Source organism: Oncorhynchus gorbuscha, linkage group LG01 (assembly GCF_021184085.1).
Source record: "Oncorhynchus gorbuscha isolate QuinsamMale2020 ecotype Even-year linkage group LG01, OgorEven_v1.0, whole genome shotgun sequence".
Taxonomy (NCBI): domain Eukaryota; kingdom Metazoa; phylum Chordata; class Actinopteri; order Salmoniformes; family Salmonidae; genus Oncorhynchus; species Oncorhynchus gorbuscha.
The window spans coordinates 68,679,636-68,699,266 of NC_060173.1; the positions used below are offsets into that span (position 1 = coordinate 68,679,636).

The 19,631-nt window shown below is 43.5% G+C and overlaps 1 protein-coding gene across 2 annotated transcripts in view; it reads left to right on the forward strand.

Annotated features, from left to right (window-relative positions):
- tmtc4 (transmembrane O-mannosyltransferase targeting cadherins 4) overlaps positions 1-19,284 on the forward strand; it is a 53,454-nt gene extending 34,170 nt beyond the window's left edge. The window contains exons 8-18 of one of the 2 annotated variants that reach the window (XM_046359021.1): positions 613-774; positions 1,570-1,772; positions 2,431-2,605; positions 2,834-2,965; positions 3,184-3,263; positions 3,503-3,610; positions 3,765-3,906; positions 5,156-5,270; positions 17,048-17,160; positions 18,260-18,329; positions 18,730-19,284. In XM_046359021.1, coding sequence (XP_046214977.1) covers positions 613-774; positions 1,570-1,772; positions 2,431-2,605; positions 2,834-2,965; positions 3,184-3,263; positions 3,503-3,610; positions 3,765-3,906; positions 5,156-5,270; positions 17,048-17,160; positions 18,260-18,329; positions 18,730-18,881 — 1,452 coding nt within the window. In that variant the 3' untranslated portion in view covers positions 18,882-19,284. Of the gene's footprint in view, positions 1-612; positions 775-1,569; positions 1,773-2,430; positions 2,606-2,833; positions 2,966-3,183; positions 3,264-3,502; positions 3,611-3,764; positions 3,919-4,018; positions 4,119-4,154; positions 4,310-5,155; positions 5,271-17,047; positions 17,161-18,259; positions 18,330-18,729 lie in introns of those variants that run through there. The other variant, XR_006839940.1, reaches the window with a different exon arrangement.
- The last annotated feature ends 347 nt before the right edge of the window (positions 19,285-19,631 follow it).

Sequence of the window (19,631 nt, forward strand, 5' to 3'; positions counted from 1 at the left end):
TCAAAACAAATAATGTCACGCACAATAAAGTAAAATTCTATGAACTACTACTTTCTCCACATCTTGTATATGTCGTTTCCAATGGATCAAACGGCGATACAAATACATCAGTAAGAGGATACTATTGGTCGGGCTCTACCTCTTACACTAATTATGTTGCTTTTCCTGCTACACTACTCTATATGCCCTTATGTTATACTAGGGAAGTTGTGTTTCCGTAGCTAGGGCTGACAGAAAGGGTTTGTGTAAAGCAGAATCAACAACCTCTGCAAAATAATAACAGTGGCTTTGTGAGAATGAGAAAGTTCACAGTTTGCCATTGTTATGTAAATGGAGGCTGAAAAGTACCAGTTGCTTGGCTTTGACCCAAAGTGAGAGCATGACCGCCGGAGCCATGGCCAGTGAGACACATGTCGGCCCCGCGTAGATGGAAACAAAATTCTGAGCCTTTTGGGTAAAACACTGGGGTAAATCCTGTATGGAAATGCACCCGAATAGCCTTTGATCATGTACCCTATGGTTATGGTTAGGTAAGTGTACCAAATTGGGACTCGGGCTGTTGTTGTTGCGGACTCCTCTATTACTATGTTTTTCTGGTGCGTGTCGTGTCAGGTGAGTGAGCGGGTGCAGACGGGCCTCCTGATCCGATTGGCTCTGCTGGCCATGGGCGGAGCCTCCCTGCTGTACGCCCGTTGGAGAATCATGGGAACTGGGCCCCCCGCCTTCACTGAAGTAGACAACCCAGCATCCTTTGCAGACAATGTCTTTCTCAGAGTGAGTCGTGTTTTACCTATTTGAATGATACTGGATAGAGTATGCAGGCTAAATAACGACTCTTATGGTAATTTGTAACCTCACCTTCCTTTATGGAAGGAAATTATTTTAAAGTTATGTCAGTATAGTAAATCTAAATTGATTAAGTTTTTTTTTTTTTTAGATGGTCTTTTTAGGATGTGATCTTAATAGTTGAAAACATCTAACTATCACCACGCAGACCTCTGTAGTAGTACAACAATCATAATCATATTTTTTTATTCAAAATGTTCTTATTTTTTTTTCCCTCTCTCTCTCCTTCTCCCTCACACTCTGCTCTCCTCTCTCTCTCTCTCCTTCTCCCTCACACTCTGCTCTCTCTCCTTCTCCCTCACACTCTGCTCTCTCTCTCCTTCTCCCTCACACTCTGCTCTCTCTCTCCTTCTCCCTCACACTCTGCTCTCTCTCTCCTCCCTCACACTCTGCTCTCTCTCTCTCCTTCTCCCTCACACTCTGCTCTCCTCTCTCTCTCCTTCTCCCTCACACTCTGCTCTCCTCTCTCTCTCCTTCTCCCTCACACTCTGCTCTCTCTCTCTCTCTCTCTCTCTCTCTCTCTCTCTCTCTCTCTCTCTCTCTCTCTCTCTCTCTCTCTCTCTCTCTCTCTCTCTCTCTCTCTCTCTCTCTCTCTCTCTCTCTCTCTCTCTCTCTCTCTCTCTCTCTCTCACTCTCTCTCTCTCTCTCTCTCTCTCTCTCTCTCTCTCTCTCTCTCTCTCTCTCTCTCTCATATTCTCATCTCCTGTTCTGTGTGATTGGCAGATAGTCAACTATAATTACTACTACTCACTGAATGCCTGGGTGCTGCTGTGTCCCTGGTGGCTTTGTTTTGATTGGTCCATGGGCTGTGTGCCCCTCATTAAGTCAGCGTTTGATTGGAGGACGGCCTGGCTGCTGCTGCTCTGGTGCTTCCTGATAGGCTTGATAAGCCAAGCCTTATGCTCACAGGACAGCCAGAGGAGGAGGTAGGAGAGAGCTCAGCCGACACGTGTGCACACACACACACACACGCACACACACTGTTGTCAAGATAAAACATGTTTGGATACAATGTTAGTTACTCAGTTATGAACAGTGGATGGTATGTGACTCAACCATCACTTCTGATCACTTTATAGAAACATTCAGAATAATCTCAGCTGACTTACAACTGTATATTACACAGTATGTCTGTGTTGTAAGTATTATGTAACCGTGTTTTTTAGGGGTCCAAGCAGTGAAAAGAACAAAGGCCAGCACACTGAATATGCTCTGATGAAAATCCTTTGTAATGTTGCCAATAAAGGTGGTAATTAGAAGTATATATAGTGTGCAGGCCTTTCTGTTTTTTTCTACTATACTTCATTAGCCCAGTGTTATGTTACCACTTCAACCAAGGTTTTTTTTAAAGGATGTCCATGACCTTTTCTACAGTGAAACACCCACCCACCTCTTCCTCCTCACGTCCTGTTCACTGCAGACCCTCATTCAAATAATAGGTGTGAGTTCAGGTGGGCCGACCAAAAGTGGTGTAGGTAGGCAACAACACGTCCGCCCCTCTGATCCTCAACATGGGGGGCCCCCTGTACTCCCTGTTCATCCAAATATTACAATGTGTTACTTTGACACTGTGAATCTTGTCAGAACGTTGACCCTGGGTCTGGTGCTGCTGGTAGTCCCCTTCCTGCCCGCCTGCAACATATTCTTCAGGGTTGGCTTCGTCATTGCAGAGAGGGTCCTCTACCTCTCCTCCGCTGGCTACTGTCTTCTACTGGCCTACGCCCTGGGACACTGCTGCGGCCGCTGGAGCAGATGCAAGGTAGAGAATATACACACACACACCCTCGCCCAGCTAAAAGCTACACATCACATATATTTGAGGTTCTCCCAATTTTTTTTGTCACCTGATCTAGTCTTTTGTTGGACATTGAAAAGAGATGGAGGATTTAAGACTGTTAGGACGGAGCTGAATCAAACAGGGTTCACTTCATTGCCTTCACTTCATTGTCCTGTCGTAACGGCTGGTCCTCAATCTTGTGTGTTGTAGGGGCTGCTCCGTGCCTCCCTGCTGGCCCTGCTATGTGTGTATGTGGCTCGCTGTGCCCTGCGCAGTCACCAGTGGCGGTCCGAGCAGAGCCTCTTCACCAGCGCCCTGTCAGTCTGTCCCCTCAATGCCAAGGTGGTGTCTGTCTGTCTGATGTGTCTATCTTTCTTGCTGGCTTATCTGTCTGTCAGGATTACTGGTGCATCGATTGGTGTGTCTGTCTGTCTGCCTCTTTGTCAGACCATTTTGGGTCCTCAAGCTGTCATGAAAATGATTCCCAAACTATTCAAAATAAGTTTTATTTGAATTGTATTAGTTTTTATTTTGTTTGTTTTTTGTCTTTCCCTCTCCAGGTGCATTATAATGTGGGTAAGAACCTAGCAGACAGAGGGAACATCAGTGCTGCCATCAAGTACTACAGAGAGGCAGTCAGGTACGAATACTACAGGTTCACACTCTCAATATGAGTTTTTCTATAGTTCTATGGTACATGTAGGTTACATTCCAATGTCCATACTTGTATATCACTTACACCCAAAACATTGTTTCATACTAGGTGTTATGCTACTGTGGATATTGGAGCAGAGTCGCATTGGAAAGCACATGTCACGATAACACTTTATCAAACCTACGGCTGAAACCATTGACCCTCTCAGCTGTGTTTTGTGTCAGGTTGCACCCTACGTATGTCCACGCTATGAACAACCTAGGCAACATCTTGAAAGAGAGGAACGAATTGGTGGAGGCAGAGGAGCTTCTTGCTAAAGCTGTACTCGTACAGTAGGTGGACACACACACTGTCATGCACGGACATATGCATGCATGTACATGCACATAGAAAAAAAATCACAGATATAAATTTATTAGCCTTTGACTTCACAAAAAATAAAACATTCCGGACATTAAACACAACTGTGGTGTTCTTCTGAGAAAGGCCGGACTTTGCAGCAGCGTGGATGAATCTGGGAATAGTGCAAAACAGTCTGAAGAAGTTTAAGGAAGCAGAGCAGAGCTACTGGAACGCCATCCAATTCCGGAAGAAATACCCTGACTGTTACTACAACCTGGGACGCTTGGTGAGTACAAAGGTTGGACTTAAAGCCGCCACCCGAGGTTGGACTTAAAGCCGCCACCCGAGGTTGGACTTAAAGCCGCCACCCGAGGTTGGACTTAAAGCCGCCACCCGAGGTTGGACTTAAAGCCGCCACCCGAGGTTGGACTTAAAGCCGCCACCCGAGGTTGGACTTAAAGCCGCCACCCGAGGTTGGACTTAAAGCCGCCACCCGAGGTTGGACCCGAGGTTGGACTTAAGCCGCCACCCGAGGTTGGACTTAAAGCCGCCACCCGAGGTTGGACTTAAAGCCGCCACCCGAGGTTGGACTTAAAGCCGCCACCCGAGGTTGGACTTAAAGCCGCCACCCGAGGTTGGACTTAAAGCCGCCGACCGAGGTTGGACTTAAAGCCGCCACCGAGGTTGGACTTAAAGCCGCCACCCGAGGTTGGACTTAAAGCCGCCACTTAAAGCCACCGACCGAGGTTGGACTTAAAGCCACCGACCGAGGTGGGACTTAAAGCCACCGACCGAGGTGGGACTTAAAGCCACCGACCGAGGTGGGACTTAAAGCCACCACCGAGGTGGGACTTAAAGCCACCGACCGAGGTTGGACTTAAAGCCACCGACCGAGGTTGGACTTAAAGCCACCACCCGAGGTTGGACTTAAAGCCACCGACCGAGGTTGCACTTAAAGCCACCACCCGAGGTTGGACTTAAAGCCACCACCCGAGGTTGGACTTAAAGCCACCATCCGTAAGTTTTCCTACTATTAAACAGTCAATACAATTTACACTAATTCATTATTGAAGAATATGTTATTAATTGCCTTATGAGCTTAGTACTGTTGTACCCCAAACTGTAATGTTCAATAAACTATATGTTTAAATGTATCATTTTGATCAGTCTATGTAGAAAAAGTTAATTCAATAGATTTGAGAGTGGTAACTTTTCCCAATGAGGTACTGTAGCTTGTTCTGTTCCAAACCTAGTGGCAAGGCTGCTGTAAGCCTCAAACACAGACTGCAGATTGTGGCTTTGATGATGAATGAAGGTGATGTGGTTTGCTAGAATGGCAGTGTATGAAATCTACATAACCTGGTTCAAGCATTCATGACATCACCCTGAAGAATTTACCCAGTAAATGACTAGGAGGTTATACATGTGGAGTGTGCAGCTCTTTGTTTTTAAAAGCTTACTGTTTATTCACCGTTAGTCAGCACCTAAGTCATTTCCTCTGGGTGTGTGCAAGCTCATGCTTTTTATTTGTCTAGTATGCAGACCTGAACAGACACCTAGATGCTCTGAATGCGTGGAGGAATGCTACAGTGCTAAAGCCTGACCACAGCCTGGCATGGAACAACATGGTCATACTACTGGACAACACTGGTAACCACACACACACACACACACTGCCACATGCACGCACACCACATACACACTTCTAACACACACTTTCACAGACACACACACACTACCACATGCGTGCGCACCCAGGGCTCTAAATAAAATAATTTCAATTGGTAGCACTGCTTCACCTAAAGTGAACACAACATAAGCACAACATAAAATCTGTTTCTCAAATTAGACACTTTAATGTCATTGTCCTCTTGCTCAGTTGTGCACCGGGGACTCACACTCCTCTTTCTATTCTGATTAGAGACAGTTTGCGCTGTTCTGTGAAGGGAGTACCTGTCGGCCCCAGCCTCGAACTCAGGTCCTGTATGTACCTGACTGACAAACTCTGCCCATTCATTGCCATTTACCCGTTGTTGTCTTAGCTCTCCTGATCTACATTTGTGTTTGCTTTTTACCTCTCTCTAATGTCAATATATCTTGTCTACTGCTGTCTTGGCTAATTCTTATTGTTTTATTTCACTGTACAGTCGTGGCCAAAAGTTTTGAGAATGACACAAATATACATTTTCACAATGTTTGCCGCCACAGTTTGTTTGATGGCAATTTGCATATACTCCAGAATGTTATGAAGAGTGATCAGATGAATTGCAATTAATTGCAAAGTCCCTCTTTGCCATGCAAATGACATGAATCCCCCAAAAACATTTCCACTGCATTTCAGCCCTGCCACAATAGGACCAGCTGACATGTCAGTGATTCTCTCGTTAGCACAGGTGTGAGTGAAGACAAGGCTGGATATCACTCTCTGTCATGCTGATTGAGTTCGAATAACAGACTGGAAGCTTCAAAAGGAGGGTGGTGCTTGGAATCATTGTTCTTCCTCTGTCAACCATGGTTTACCTGCAAGGAAACACGCGCCGTCATCATTGCTTTGCACAAAAAGGCTTCCCAGGCAAGGATATTTTTGCCAGTAAGATTGCACCTAAATCAACCATTTATCGGATCATCAAGAACTTCAAGGAGAACGGTTCAATTGTTGTGAAGAAGACTTCAGGGCACCCAAGAATGTCCAGCAAGCTCCAGGACCATCTCCTAAAGTTGATTCAGCTGCGGGATCGGGGCACCACCAGTACAGAGCTTGCTCAGGAATGGCAGCAGGACAGGTGTGAGTGCATCTGCACACACAGTGAGTTGAAGACTTTTGGAGGATGGCCTGGTGTCAAGAAGGGCTGCAAAGAAGCCTCTTCTCTCCAGGAAAAACATCAAGGACAGACTGATATTCTGCAAGAGGTACAGGGATTGGACTGCTAAGGACTGGGGTAAAGTCATTTTCTCTGATGAATCCCCTTTCTGATTGTTTGGGGCATCCGGAAAAAAGCTTGTCCGGAGAAGATAAGGTGAGCGCTACCATCAGTCCTGTGTCATGCCAACAGTAAAGCATCCTGAGACCATTCGTGTGTGGGGTTGCTTCTCAGCCAAGGGAGTGGGCTCACTCACAATTTTGCCTAAGACCACAGCCATGAATAAAGAATGGTACCTACACACAGTTTGGTGACAAAACAATGTATTTTCCAGCATGATGGAGCACCTTGTCATAAGGAAAAAGTGATAACTAAGTGGAACAAAACATCGATATTTTGGGTCCATGGCCAGGAAACTCCCCAGACATTAATCCCATTGATAACTTGTGGTCAATCCTCAAGAGGCGGGTGGACAAACAAAAACCCACAAATTCTGACAAACTCCAAACATTGATTATGCAAGAATGGGCTGCCATCAGTCAGGATGTGGCCCAGAAGTTAATTGACAGCCTGCCAGGGCGCGTTAATTGACAGCCTGCCAGAGCACTGCAAATATTCACTCTTTGCATCAAAATCATGTAATTGTCAATAAAAGCCTTTGACACTTATGAAATGCTTATAATTATACTTCAGTATTCCATAGTAACATCTGACAAGAATATCTAAAGGCACTGAAGCAGCAAACTTTGTGGGAATTAATATTTGTGTCATTCTCAAAACTTTTGGCCACGACTATGGAGTCCTCAGTCCCGCTCAAAATGCCTTAGATAGCTCTTTTTGTCCCACCCCACACACATACGGAGACCTCATCTTCCTTAACTCGTGCCTCCATAGACGAGACCTCGCGTCACTCAACTCCTAAGTTTACCTCCACTCTACTCACATCCTACCATACCATTGTCTGTACATTATGCCCTGAATCTATTCTACCATGCCCAGAAATCTGCTCCTTTTATTCTCTGTCCCCAACACACTAGACGACCAGTTCTTATAACCTTTAGCCGTACCCTTATCCTACTCCCCCTCTGTTCCTCTGGTGATGTAGAGGTTAACCCAGGCCCTGTAGCCCCCAGTTCCACTCCTATTCTCCGGGCACTATCATCCCCCTCTTCAAAGGTGGAGACACTCTGGACCCAAACTGTTACAGACCTATATGTATCCTGCCCTGCTTTTCTAAAGTCTTCGTGAGACAAGTTAAACAGATCACCGACCATTTAGAATTCCACCGTACCTTCTCCACTATGCAATCTGGTTTCTGAGCGGGTCATGAGCCACGCTCAAGGTCCTAAACGATATCATATCCGCCATCGATAAAAGACAATACTGTGCAGCCGTCTTCATCGATCTGGCCAAGGCTTTCGACTCTGTCAATCACCGCATTCTTATCGGCAGACTCAACATTCTTGTTTTTTCAAATGAATGCATCGCATGTCTCCCCAACTACTTTTCAGATTTCAGCAAAAAGTATTTAGTCAGCCACCAAATTGTGCAAGTTCTCCCACTTAACAATATGAGAGAGGTCTGTAATTTCCATCTTAGGTACACTTCATCTATGACAGACAAATGACTGTTAATTAATAACATCACCCCTTTTGAGTTTCTTTGCCCATGGGAGAAATACACTACCGTTCAAAAGTATTGGGTCACTTAGAAATGTTCTTGTTTTCGAAAGAAAAACACGTTTTTTTTGTCAATTAAAATAACATCAAATTGATCTGAAATATGGTGTTGATAATGTTGTAAATGACTCTTGTAGCTGGAAACAGCAGATTTTTTAAAAATCTACAAAACACCAGTCTCAACATCAACAGTGACAAGGTGACTCCGGGATGCTTGCCTTCTAGGCAGAGTTCCTCTGTCCAGTATCTGTGTTCTTTTGCCCATCTTAATATTTTATTTTTATTGGCCAGTCTGAGATATGGCTTTTTCTTTGCAACTCTGCCTAGAAGGCCAGCATCCCGGAGTTGCCTCTTCACTGTTGACGTTGAGACTGGTGTTTTGAGGATACTATTTAATGAAGCTGCCAGTTGAGGACTTGTGAGGCGTCTGTTTCTCAAACTCTAGACACTCTAATGTAATAGTCCTCCTGCTCAGTTGTGCATCAGGGCCTCCCAATCCTCTTTCTATTCTGGTTAGATACAGTTTGCACTATTCTGTGAGGGGAGTAGTACACAGCGTTGTACGAGATCTTCAGTTTCTTGGCAATTTCTCGCATGGAATAGCCATAATTTCTCAGGACAAGAATAGACTGACGAGTTTCAGAAGAAAGGTCTTTGTTTCTGGCCGTTTTGAGCCTGTAATTGAACCTACAAATGCTGATGCTCCAGATACTCAACTAGTCTAAAGACGGACAGTTTTATTGCTTCTTTAATCAGTATGACCATTTTCAGCTGTGCTAACATAATTGCAAAAGGGTTTTCTAATGATCAATTAGCCTTTTAAAATGATAAACTTGGATTAGCTAACACAACAACACAGGAGTAATGGTTATTGATAATGGGCCTCTGTATGCCTATGTAGATATTCCATAAAAAATCTGCCGTTTCCAGCTACAATAGGCATTTACAACATTAATAATGTCTACTCTGTAATTCTGATCAATTTGATGTTATTTTGATGGACAAAAAATGTGCTTTTCTTTCAAAAACAAGGACATTTCTAAGTGACCCCAAACTTTTGAACAGTAGTGTATATTTTTCCACATAACTTTAACTAAAATTGTTGAATGAGTTTCCTGTTGACAGCAGATATTATATTCCTTCTCTTTGAGCCAGCTAACAATATTTATGTTATTATTATCTGCTAAACCATTACAATTATAACTGGCTATACTTATTTCACCATTTACCATAATGAGATACAAGTTTCAAATCTATTTATCATATGTTTGTAAAAGTACCATGGTGATTGAGTATCCATATTAGCTGTACCATGATATTTGCATTGCTACTATGTAACCCTCCAATTGACTTCCGCTAAAGCACCCTCTCTCATCCCAAGCTCTCTCTTTCTTTCTGTGCCCCCAAATGTTTAGATATATATTGGTAAAGTAACCAGGTTGTAAGCTAATGAGGTAACATGACTGAACAAGGTGTAAACAAATGTGTGGTTTTTGAACGACCTGCGACATGGTTTATGACGAGAGCCTAAAAACAAACATTTTGGTCCACCAAGCACTTTTGCAGGTAGATGAAAAAATCTATCATCCACTCATAATTCTTACCAGTCGATACATTTATTTGCCATAATAACACCAAAAATCACCCCAAAAATGGTCTAGTTTTTTTCCCTCCGTGTTTCCGATTTCCCTAGTTTTCTTTTCTTCAGGTTTTCACTCTCAAAATCATACCTTTTTTAATAGAACATCCAATTTTGTTGTTTCTCTTAAGTCCACAAGAATGCTTAAACCACATCAGGAGACAACATTTGAGGTCTGGGGAAGAAAAAAAAACATGTTTTTCAGGGTATATTTGCCTATTTTTTATTTCAATTCTGTTTATAATACAAGACACTCGATCGACACAGATCATCGTAAAATCATATTATTGTGCCAGGTAAGTTTACTTTAAAGTTAACATTTAATTTGGAATTGAATAGGTCTCAGGAAAGTTGCAAGAAATACAAGTCACTGATGAATTCTTTAACATTCTTTACATGTGGGCTTTGGATTGCAGTACAAGTCACTGATGATTTCTTTAACATTCTTTACATGTGGGCTTTGGATTGAAGTACAAGCACAATGAAGACTATCATTACAACAATTATTATCTGGGAGCATGTATCTAGGAGCATAAGCAACCAAAATGGTCGTTCTTTAGAGCCATGTGCGAACCACACACACACACCACTAACACACACTTTGACACACTCACCACAGTTGCTGTCTAATGGGAGATACTATGAGTGACAATACCCATCACTTGCTTTGTTTTGTGCCCAAACTATTTTGGATATTCAAAATCAATCTTTAATAGTTGAGTAATGGATGAATTTCCATTGATTACATGCGCCGCAGAGTTAGTCAAATGCCTCATTTTTACTCATTCATCCGTACGCACAGTTGTTCAAAGATTGTTTCTTTACGTTAACAGCAGTGAAGACAGAGACAAAGATAAAAAAATCAAAAAAATGGGGGGAAATTTGATCTAAGCGCCCAATGTGATTAGACTGGAAGAGCAGGAACCGGCAATGCTTGAAATTTATGTATTAAAGCTTTGTGTGTGGAGTTTTCCAAAGGCACTCTTCCCTGCCGTGTGGAGAATGCGCTGATTTCCAGACGTTGGCGCCGCTTTTGTCAGAAGCCTCTCCCGAGGGGGGCGGGGTCTCCCAGGAGGGCCCTAGTACCATCCAATCGCCAGCCAGCATGCCCATGATCAAACGCAAGGCAGACACAGAGAAGTGCCCCCTCAGAATTCAGAATCCCCCTCCTCTACCCCCTCTCCCCATAATTTCTTCCCCAAATCTGCCAAGACTACATGTCACCAAAAAACATAAAGTAACTGGGGTGTGCTTCCTTTATTCTCTTTTATTGCACAGAGACAAAGCTGAGCTAGCACACATACACTCAGCAACAAAAGAAACATCCTCTCACTGTCAACCCTGTTTATTTTCAGCAAACTTAACATGTGTAAATATTTGTATGAACATAACAAGATTTGACAACTGAGACATAAACTGAACAAGTTCCACAGACATGACGAACATAAATTGAATAATGGTGTCGATACTGTGAACCATCAGATCCTCCTCTCCACCCTCTCCGAGTTGGGCATCTCCGGCGCGGCCCACGCTTGGATTGCGTCCTACCTGACAGGTCGCTCCTACCAGGTGGCGTGGCGAGAATCTGTCTCCTCACCACGCGCTCTCACCACTGGTGTCCCCCAGGGCTCTGTTCTAGGCCCTCTCCTATTCTCGCTATACACCAAGTCACTTGGCTCTGTCATAACCTCACATGGTCTCTCCTATCATTGCTATGCAGACGACACACAATTAATCTTCTCCTTTCCCCCTTCTGATGACCAGGTGGCGAATCGCATCTCTGCATGTCTGGCAGACATATCAGTGTGGATGACGGATCACCACCTCAAGCTGAACTTCGGCAAGACGGAGCTGCTCTTCCTCCCGGGAAGGACTGCCCGTTCCATGATCTCGCCATCACGGTTGACAACTCCATTGTGTCCTCCTCCCAGAGCGCTAAGAACCTTGGCGTGATCCTGGACAACAAACTGTCGTTCTCAACTAACATCAAGGCGGTGGCCCGTTCCTGTAGGTTCATGCTCTACAACATCCGCAGAGTACGACCCTGCCTCACACAGGAAGCGGCGCAGGTCCTAATCCAGGCACTTGTCATCTCCCGTCTGGATTACTGCAACTCGCTGTTGGCTGGGCTCCCTGCCTGTGCCATTAAACCCCTACAACTCATCCAGAACGCCGCAGCCTGTCTAGTGTTCAACCTTCCCAAGTTCTCTCACGTCACCCCGCTCCTCCGCTCTCTCCACTGGCTTCCAGTTGAAGCTCGCATCCGCTACAAGACCATGGTGCTTGCCTACGGAGCTGTGAGGGGAACGGCACCTCAGTACCTCCAGGCTCTGATCAGGCCCTACACCCAAATAAGGGCACTGCGTTCATCCACCTCTGGCCTGCTCGCCTCCCTACCACTGAGGAAGTACAGTTCCCGCTCAGCTCAGTCAAAACTGTTCGCTGCTCTGGCTCCCCAATGGTGGAACAAACTCCCTCACGACGCCAGGACAGCGGAGTCAATCACCACCTTCCGGAGACACCTGAAACCCCACCTCTTTAAGGAATACCTAGGATAGGATAAAGTAATCCTTCTCACCCCCCTTAAAATATTTAGATGCACTATTGTAAAGTGGTTGTTCCACTGGATGTCATAAGGTGAATGCACCAATTTGTAAGTCGCTCTGGATAAGAGCGTCTGCTAAATGACTTAAATGTAAATGTAAATGTGTCCCGGAGCAAAGGGGGGTCAAAATCAAAAATAACATTCAGTATCTGGTGTGGCCACCAGCTGCATTAAGTACTGCAGTGCATCTCCTCCTCATGGACTGCACCAGATTTTCCTGTACTTGCTGTGAGATGTTACCCCACTCTTCCACCAAGGCACCTGCAAGTTCCAGGACATTTCTGGGGGGAATGGCCCTAGCCCTCACCCTCTGAGCCAACAGGTCCCAGACGTGCTCAATCAGATTGAGATCCGGGTTCTTCGTTGGCCATGGCAAAACACTGACATTTCTGTCTTGCAGGAAATCACACACAGAACAAGCAGTATGGCTGGTGGCATTGTCATTCTGGAGGGTCATGTCAGGATGAGCCTGTGGGAATGGTATCACACAAGGGAGGAGGATGTCTTCCCTGTAACGCACAGCATTGAGATTGCCTGCAATGACAACTAGCTCAGTCCGATATTGCTGTGACACACCACTCCAGACCATGACGGACCCTCCACCTCCAAATCGATCACACTCCAGAGTACAGGCCCCGGTGTAATGCAAATTTTTTCAACGATAAATGCGAATCGGACCATCACCACTGGTGAGATAAAACTGCGACTCGTCAGTGAATAGCACTTTTTGCCAGTCCTGTCTGGTCCAGCGACGGTGGCTTTGTGCCCATAGGCGACGTTGTTGCTGGTGAGGACCTGCCTTACAACGTGCCTACAAGCCCTCAGTCCAGCCGCTCTCAGCCTATTGCGGACAGTCTGAGCACTGATGGAGGGATTGTGCATTCCTGGTGTAACTCGAGCAGTTGTTGTTGCCATCCTGTACCTGTCCCGCATGTGTGACGTTTGGATGTACCGATCCTGTCCTGGTGTTGTTACACGTGGTCTACCATTGTGAGGATGATCAGCTGTCCGTCCCTCTGTCTTAGATGTCTCACAGTACGGACATTGTAATTTATTGCCCTAGCCACATCTGCAGTCCTTATGCCTCCTTGCAGCATGGCTAAGGCACATTCACGCAGATGAGCAGGGACCCTGGGCATCTTTCTTTTGGTGTTTTTCAGAGTCAGTAGAAAGGCCTCTTTAGTGTCCTAAGTTTTCATAATAGTGACCTTAATTGTCTACCGTCTGTAAGCTGTTAGTGTCTTAACTTCTTAAGGATAGGTGTTTCCTGGCTGGACAACTTCCGGTGAAACTGGAGGGAGCGCAATTCAAATCAATTTTAAACACTTATGTACATATACAGTTGAAGTCGGGAGTTTACTTTTTTTTACCTTTATTTAACTAGGCAAGTCAGTTAAGAATAAATTATTATTTTCAATGACTGCCTAGGAACAGTGGATTAACTGCCTTGCTTAGGGGCAGAACGACAGATTTGTACCTTGTCAGCTTGGGGATTCGAACTTGCAACCTTTCGGTTACTAGCCCAACGCTCTAACCTCTAGGCTACCCTGCCGTCCCCTATATACACCTTAGCCAAATACATTTAAACCCAGTTTTTCACAATTCCTGACATGTAATCCTATTAAAAATCCCGTCTTAGGTCAGTTAGGATCACCACTTTATTTTAAGAATGTGAAATGTCAGAATAATAGTAGTGAGTGATTTATTTCAGCTTTTATATCTATCATCGCATTCCCAGTGGGTCAGAAGTTTACATACTCAATTAGTATTTGGTACCATTACCTTTAAATTGTTTAACTTGGGTCAAAGGTTTCTGGTAGTCTTCCTCAAGCTTCCCACAATAAGTTGGGTGAATTTTGGCCCATTCCTCCTGACAGAGCTGGTGTAACTGAGTCTTGTAGGCCTCCTAGCTAGCACATGCTTTTTCAGTTCTGCCCACAAATGTTCTATAGGATTGAGGTCAGGGCTTTGATGGCCACTCCAATACCTTGACTTTGTTGTCCTTAGGCAATTTTGCCACAACTTTGGAAGTATGCTTGGGTCATTGTTCATTTGGAAGACCCACTTGCGACCAAGCTTTAACTTTCTGACTGATGTCTTGAGATGTTGCTTCAATTTATCCAAGTAATTTTCCATCCTCGTGATGCTATCTATTTTGTGAAGTGCACCAGTCCCTCCTGCATCAAAGCACCCCCACAACATGATGCTGCCACCCCCGTGCTTCACGGTTAGGATGGTGTTCTTTGGCTTGCAAGCCGCCCCCTTTTTTCCTCCAAACATAACAATGGTCATTATGGCCAAACAGTTCTATTTTTGTTTCATCAGACCAGAGGACATTTCTCCAAAAAGTAAGATCTTTGTCCCCATGTGTAGTTGTAAACTGTAGTCTGGCTATTTTATGGCTGTTTTTGAGCAGTGTCTTCTTCCTTGCTGAGTGGCCTTTCAGGTTATGTTGATATAGCCCTCGTTTTTCTGTGGATATAGATACTTTGTACCTGTTTCCTCCAGCATCTTCACAAGGTCCTTTGCTGTTGTTCTGGGATTGATTTGCAATTTTCACACCAAAGTACGTTCATCTCTGTGAGACAGAACGCCTCTCCTTCCTGAGCGGTATGACTGCTGTGTGGTCCCATGGTCTTTATACTTGCGTACTATTGTTTGTACAGATGAGCGTGGTAACTTCAGGTGTTTAGAAATTGCTACCGAGGATGAAGCAGACTTGTGGAGGTCTACAGGTTTTTTTAAAGGTTTTGGCTGATTTATTTAGATTTTCCCATGATGTCAAGCAAAGAGGCACTGAGTTTGAAGGTATGCCTTGAAATACATCCACAGGTACACCTCCAATTGACTCAAATGATGTCAATTAGAAGCTTCTAAAGCCTTGACATCATTTTCTGTTATTTTCCCAGCTGTTTAAAGGTGCATTTTGATACAGTGAATTATAAGTTAAATAATCTGTCTGTAAACAATTGTTTGAAAGAAAAATGACACAAAATAGATGTCCTAACCGACTTGCCAAAACTATAGTTTGTTAACAAGAAATTTTTGGAGTGGTTGAAAAACTAGATATAATGATTCCAACCTAAGTGTATGTAAACTTCAGACTTCAACTGTAAATGTCTTATATTTGCGTTAATCTAACTGCACTGTCTGATTTACAGTAGCTACTACAGCGAAAACATGCCATGTGATTGTTTGAGGACGGCGCCCCACATCAAAATATTTTTCCATCGGCACAGGTTTCATACATTCACATATAACGATTAAATATTCACTTTTTGAAAATGTTCCTCGGATTTTACATCCAAAGGGTCCTAGCTTTAACATGTAGTGTCGTTTTGTAAGACAAAATCCTTCTTTATATCCTTAAAATGTCAGTTTTGTTTGCTTCACCGATTTGAGTCATCCACTCGTTCATTTTGCAGAGAAAGAATCCGATATTCTACCCCTAAACTTTGTTTCAACAAGTCAAAAATACGTTTCTATTTACTCTTCAGATACCCTAAAATGTAATGAAACTAATATTTATTTCGGAACGATGTTTCGCAAACACGAATTTCCAAGACTGTGTCCCTCTACTAAAACTGTTATTTCTTATTCGTTTTTGAAGTTACAAGCCTGAAATCTTGAACGTAGACTGCTAACACCCTGTGGAGGCCATAGGAATTTCAATATGACCGACCTTTTGCATTTCTAAGAGAATGGTCTTTCTCAACAAAAAAACATTGGTTTGTTTTTCTTTGGATTTTCTCCTACCATGCCTATTGTGTTATATTCTCCTGCATTATTTAAAAATGTCTATAAACGGCAAAGTGTTTTCTTTCCAATGGTACCAATTATATGCATATCTTGGCTTCATGGCCTGAGTTACAGGCAGTTTACTTTAGGCACATCATTCAGGCAGGAAGTGGAGAATAAAAAGTGGCCTAGACCTAAGAAGTTAACGACCGTTCCACAGGTGCATGTTCATTAATTGTTTATGGTTCATTGAACAAGCATGGGAAACAGTGTTTAAACCCTTTACAATGAAAATCTGTGAAGTTATTTGGATTTTTACAAATTCTCTTTGAAATACAGGGTCCTGAAAAAGGGATGTTTCTTTTTTTGCTAAGTTTATGTGCACGCAGAGCATGACTCGGGCCTCTCTCCCTCCCACCTTCCCTTCCTCTATCTCTCTCCTTCCCACCTTCCCTCCCTGGTCAGACAGGTCTGACAGAGATCAATAAGCCAGTGGTCCTTGTGTTCAGCTCCTAATTAGGAAGCTAAAGCGCTCTTCCATGTGTGGAGAGGAAAAACTCTGCTCTACACACCACAGACAACACACACGTACACGCACACTGGGCGCTCAGTTTATATTGGGTTTCATAATTTTATCTATTGTATAAAGGTCTAAGCACTTGCTTTAAAGCCCTGTACGTTCGTACAAGCAGTTGACATTTGTATTCTGTGAATGCATCGACTTCCAATTAAGACTTTTAAAGCTGACTTGTAGTCTGACGGTTTTAAACTTTGTTCTCCTCATGACTTGGATTTCCACCTTGCATGTCCACAGGCTTTGAACTAGCAAGTTCAATCTCGCTTGTCAGTGTCTGACTATCCGTCTGTCCTTCTCATGTCTTTCCCTTCTCTCTCCTGTCGTCTAGGCAACCTAGCCCAGGCGGAGGCAATTGGCCGAGAGGCCCTAAAGCTCCTCCCTAACGACCACACCATCATGTTCTCATTGGCCAACGTCCTGGGCAAACTACAGAAGTATAAGGTCAGTAAGCCCAGAGAGAGAAATGACTTACAATAATTTACCTCAACTAGGGCTGACGATCATGAAATTTTGGATGACAGTAATTGGTCAGCCAAATGACCGCGGTCAGGTTTCAACCGTTGGAATATCAATTTAGTAAAAAATAATCTAATCATGTGATTAAGACACATTTTCTCCTCTCCTCCGCTCCTGACTGCATGAGCTGCCATATAAATAGAATGAATGAAATGGACGTCCTCATTCAAGTCAATGATGGCATAATAGCTGGACTGGCAATTGCAAGTATAGCAGCAAAGGAGAAAAGCTAGGTTGAAGATAACGAGGAGGATTCTAATGCCCCATAACTTTTTGCAGCAATGGGACCAGCTATGCAAGTTAGCAACGGCGCTGGTCATGTGAATGTTTATTTTCTTAAAGCTTTCACATTATCTTCAAGCTACGAGTAAAGCAGGAACTGAAACCAGGAAGTGTACCTGTCTTGTGCTGTGATTTGTTGATTGAACTCAACTGACATTACAAAAAATACATTCCATTGCATTTTTTAACATCATTTGAATGAACATTCTACATTACCATGGAAATGATTATCACAATACCAGGCAGCCATTGCGAGTGTACCCATGAGTTTACCAGTCACATTTCCAGGGTTAGAGGTTGTAAGCCTGTTCTATTCATTATATTTCTGTGTGTGTGTGCTGCAACCTAACACTCGTTTGCTACAACACCTTGCTCGTTTCTGCAAGGAGCAACACATTTTCATCACGTGGTTAAGAGTCCATGTTACCACAGAAACAGACTTAACCGCATGAAGTCATTGGGATTTAAACAATTTTTTTGGACTCCAATCAAATTTGTCACATGCGCCAAATACCATGAAATGATTACTTACAAGCCCTTTACCAAGAATGCAGTTAAGAAAATATAGTTAATCAAGAAAATATTAATTAAACTAAAGTATAAAATAAAATTTAAAAAACACTATAAAATAACTAAAATGAGGCTTATATACAGGGGGTACAGGTGTGTGTGTGACCGCACTCCTAATGCAGCCAGACACCCACACACACTGAAACATGTCCTGTGTTTTGATCCCAATCAGGAGTCCGAAGGCTTCTTCCTCCAAGCTCTGAGGATCAACCCAAATGCTGCCAGTTGCCATGGCAATCTGGGTAAGACCAGTGGGTTCCGAGATACGTTTGATGTCGAACCATAGTTCTTATAGACCCATATAAATGTTTTTCATATACAGTATATTTGTCTTTTGTATTAAGACACATAAATAAATCCATAATACCTCAATGTGGTGTGTTTAATTAATAGTTTTGTGATAATGTGATGGGTTTAGTCTCAAGCAAGAGTAACAGAAACATTATATGAAGTAAATGCATGGGCCACCTTCAGTAGGTACAAGGTAGAACGTTGCATGTAGAAATGTCACGAAGAGGCTGACATGAATTGTGATTCCTTATTCTCAAAATCAGAGGCATGTTTATTCTGAGTGTTCCACACCGTGTCTTTGGCCTCACAATAATATGTCTGTGTCTCTCCTCTCTCTCCCCTCCATCTCAGCGGTTCTGTACCATCGCTGGGGGAAGCTGGAGCTGGCGAAGAAGCACTACGAGCTGTCTCTGAAGATAGATCCAGAAGCCCCAGGCACCCGGGACAACTACAACATGCTGCGACGCAAACTGGACCAGCTTTACAGGACCACACCACCCTGAGGGACTCAACCACTGGCTGCATGCTGCAACACACACACATACGCAAATAACCATTCATTCATTCCAGCTTTGTACCGTTTCCATTATATTTAAGAAATAAAGACTTTTGTGTAACATGTTCTGTTGCTTGTACCCCATTATGGGAAGGGGACTAGATCAGTCTCTTGTCTGTTCGTACGTTAGTCACACGCGATGTCTGACAGCACTGGCCCGATTTTAAATAAACTTGGGTGAATGATGCGTCTTCCCTTACTGGGAAAAAAACTTTTTCACATGCAAATTCGTTCTGTGGCGAATTGTGAACTTCTGGAAAACAATTAAGGGGAAACTTGTGGCGATCATTCTACTGTTTGCAAATTTGTTTCAAACTATGAATATGCAAATAAAATCCGATTTTTGGTTACTGTGTGTTAACATTTAAATGTATCTACAAACCAAATCACATCATTTTAAATAAACTTGCTTCTCACAAAGAAAAAACTAAACATTCTATACTGAACGCAACGTGTAAAGTGTTGGCCCCATGTGAGCTGAAATAAAGTATCCCAGAAATGTTTGATATGCACAAAAAGCTTATTTCTCATGTTGTGCACATAGTTGTTAACATCCTTGTTTGTGGGCATTTCTCCTTTTCCAAGATAATCCATCCACCCGGCGGGTGGGTCACACCAAGACATTGATTAAACAAGCATGATCATTACACAGGTGCACATTGTGCTGGGGATAATAAAAGGACATGCTAACATGTAG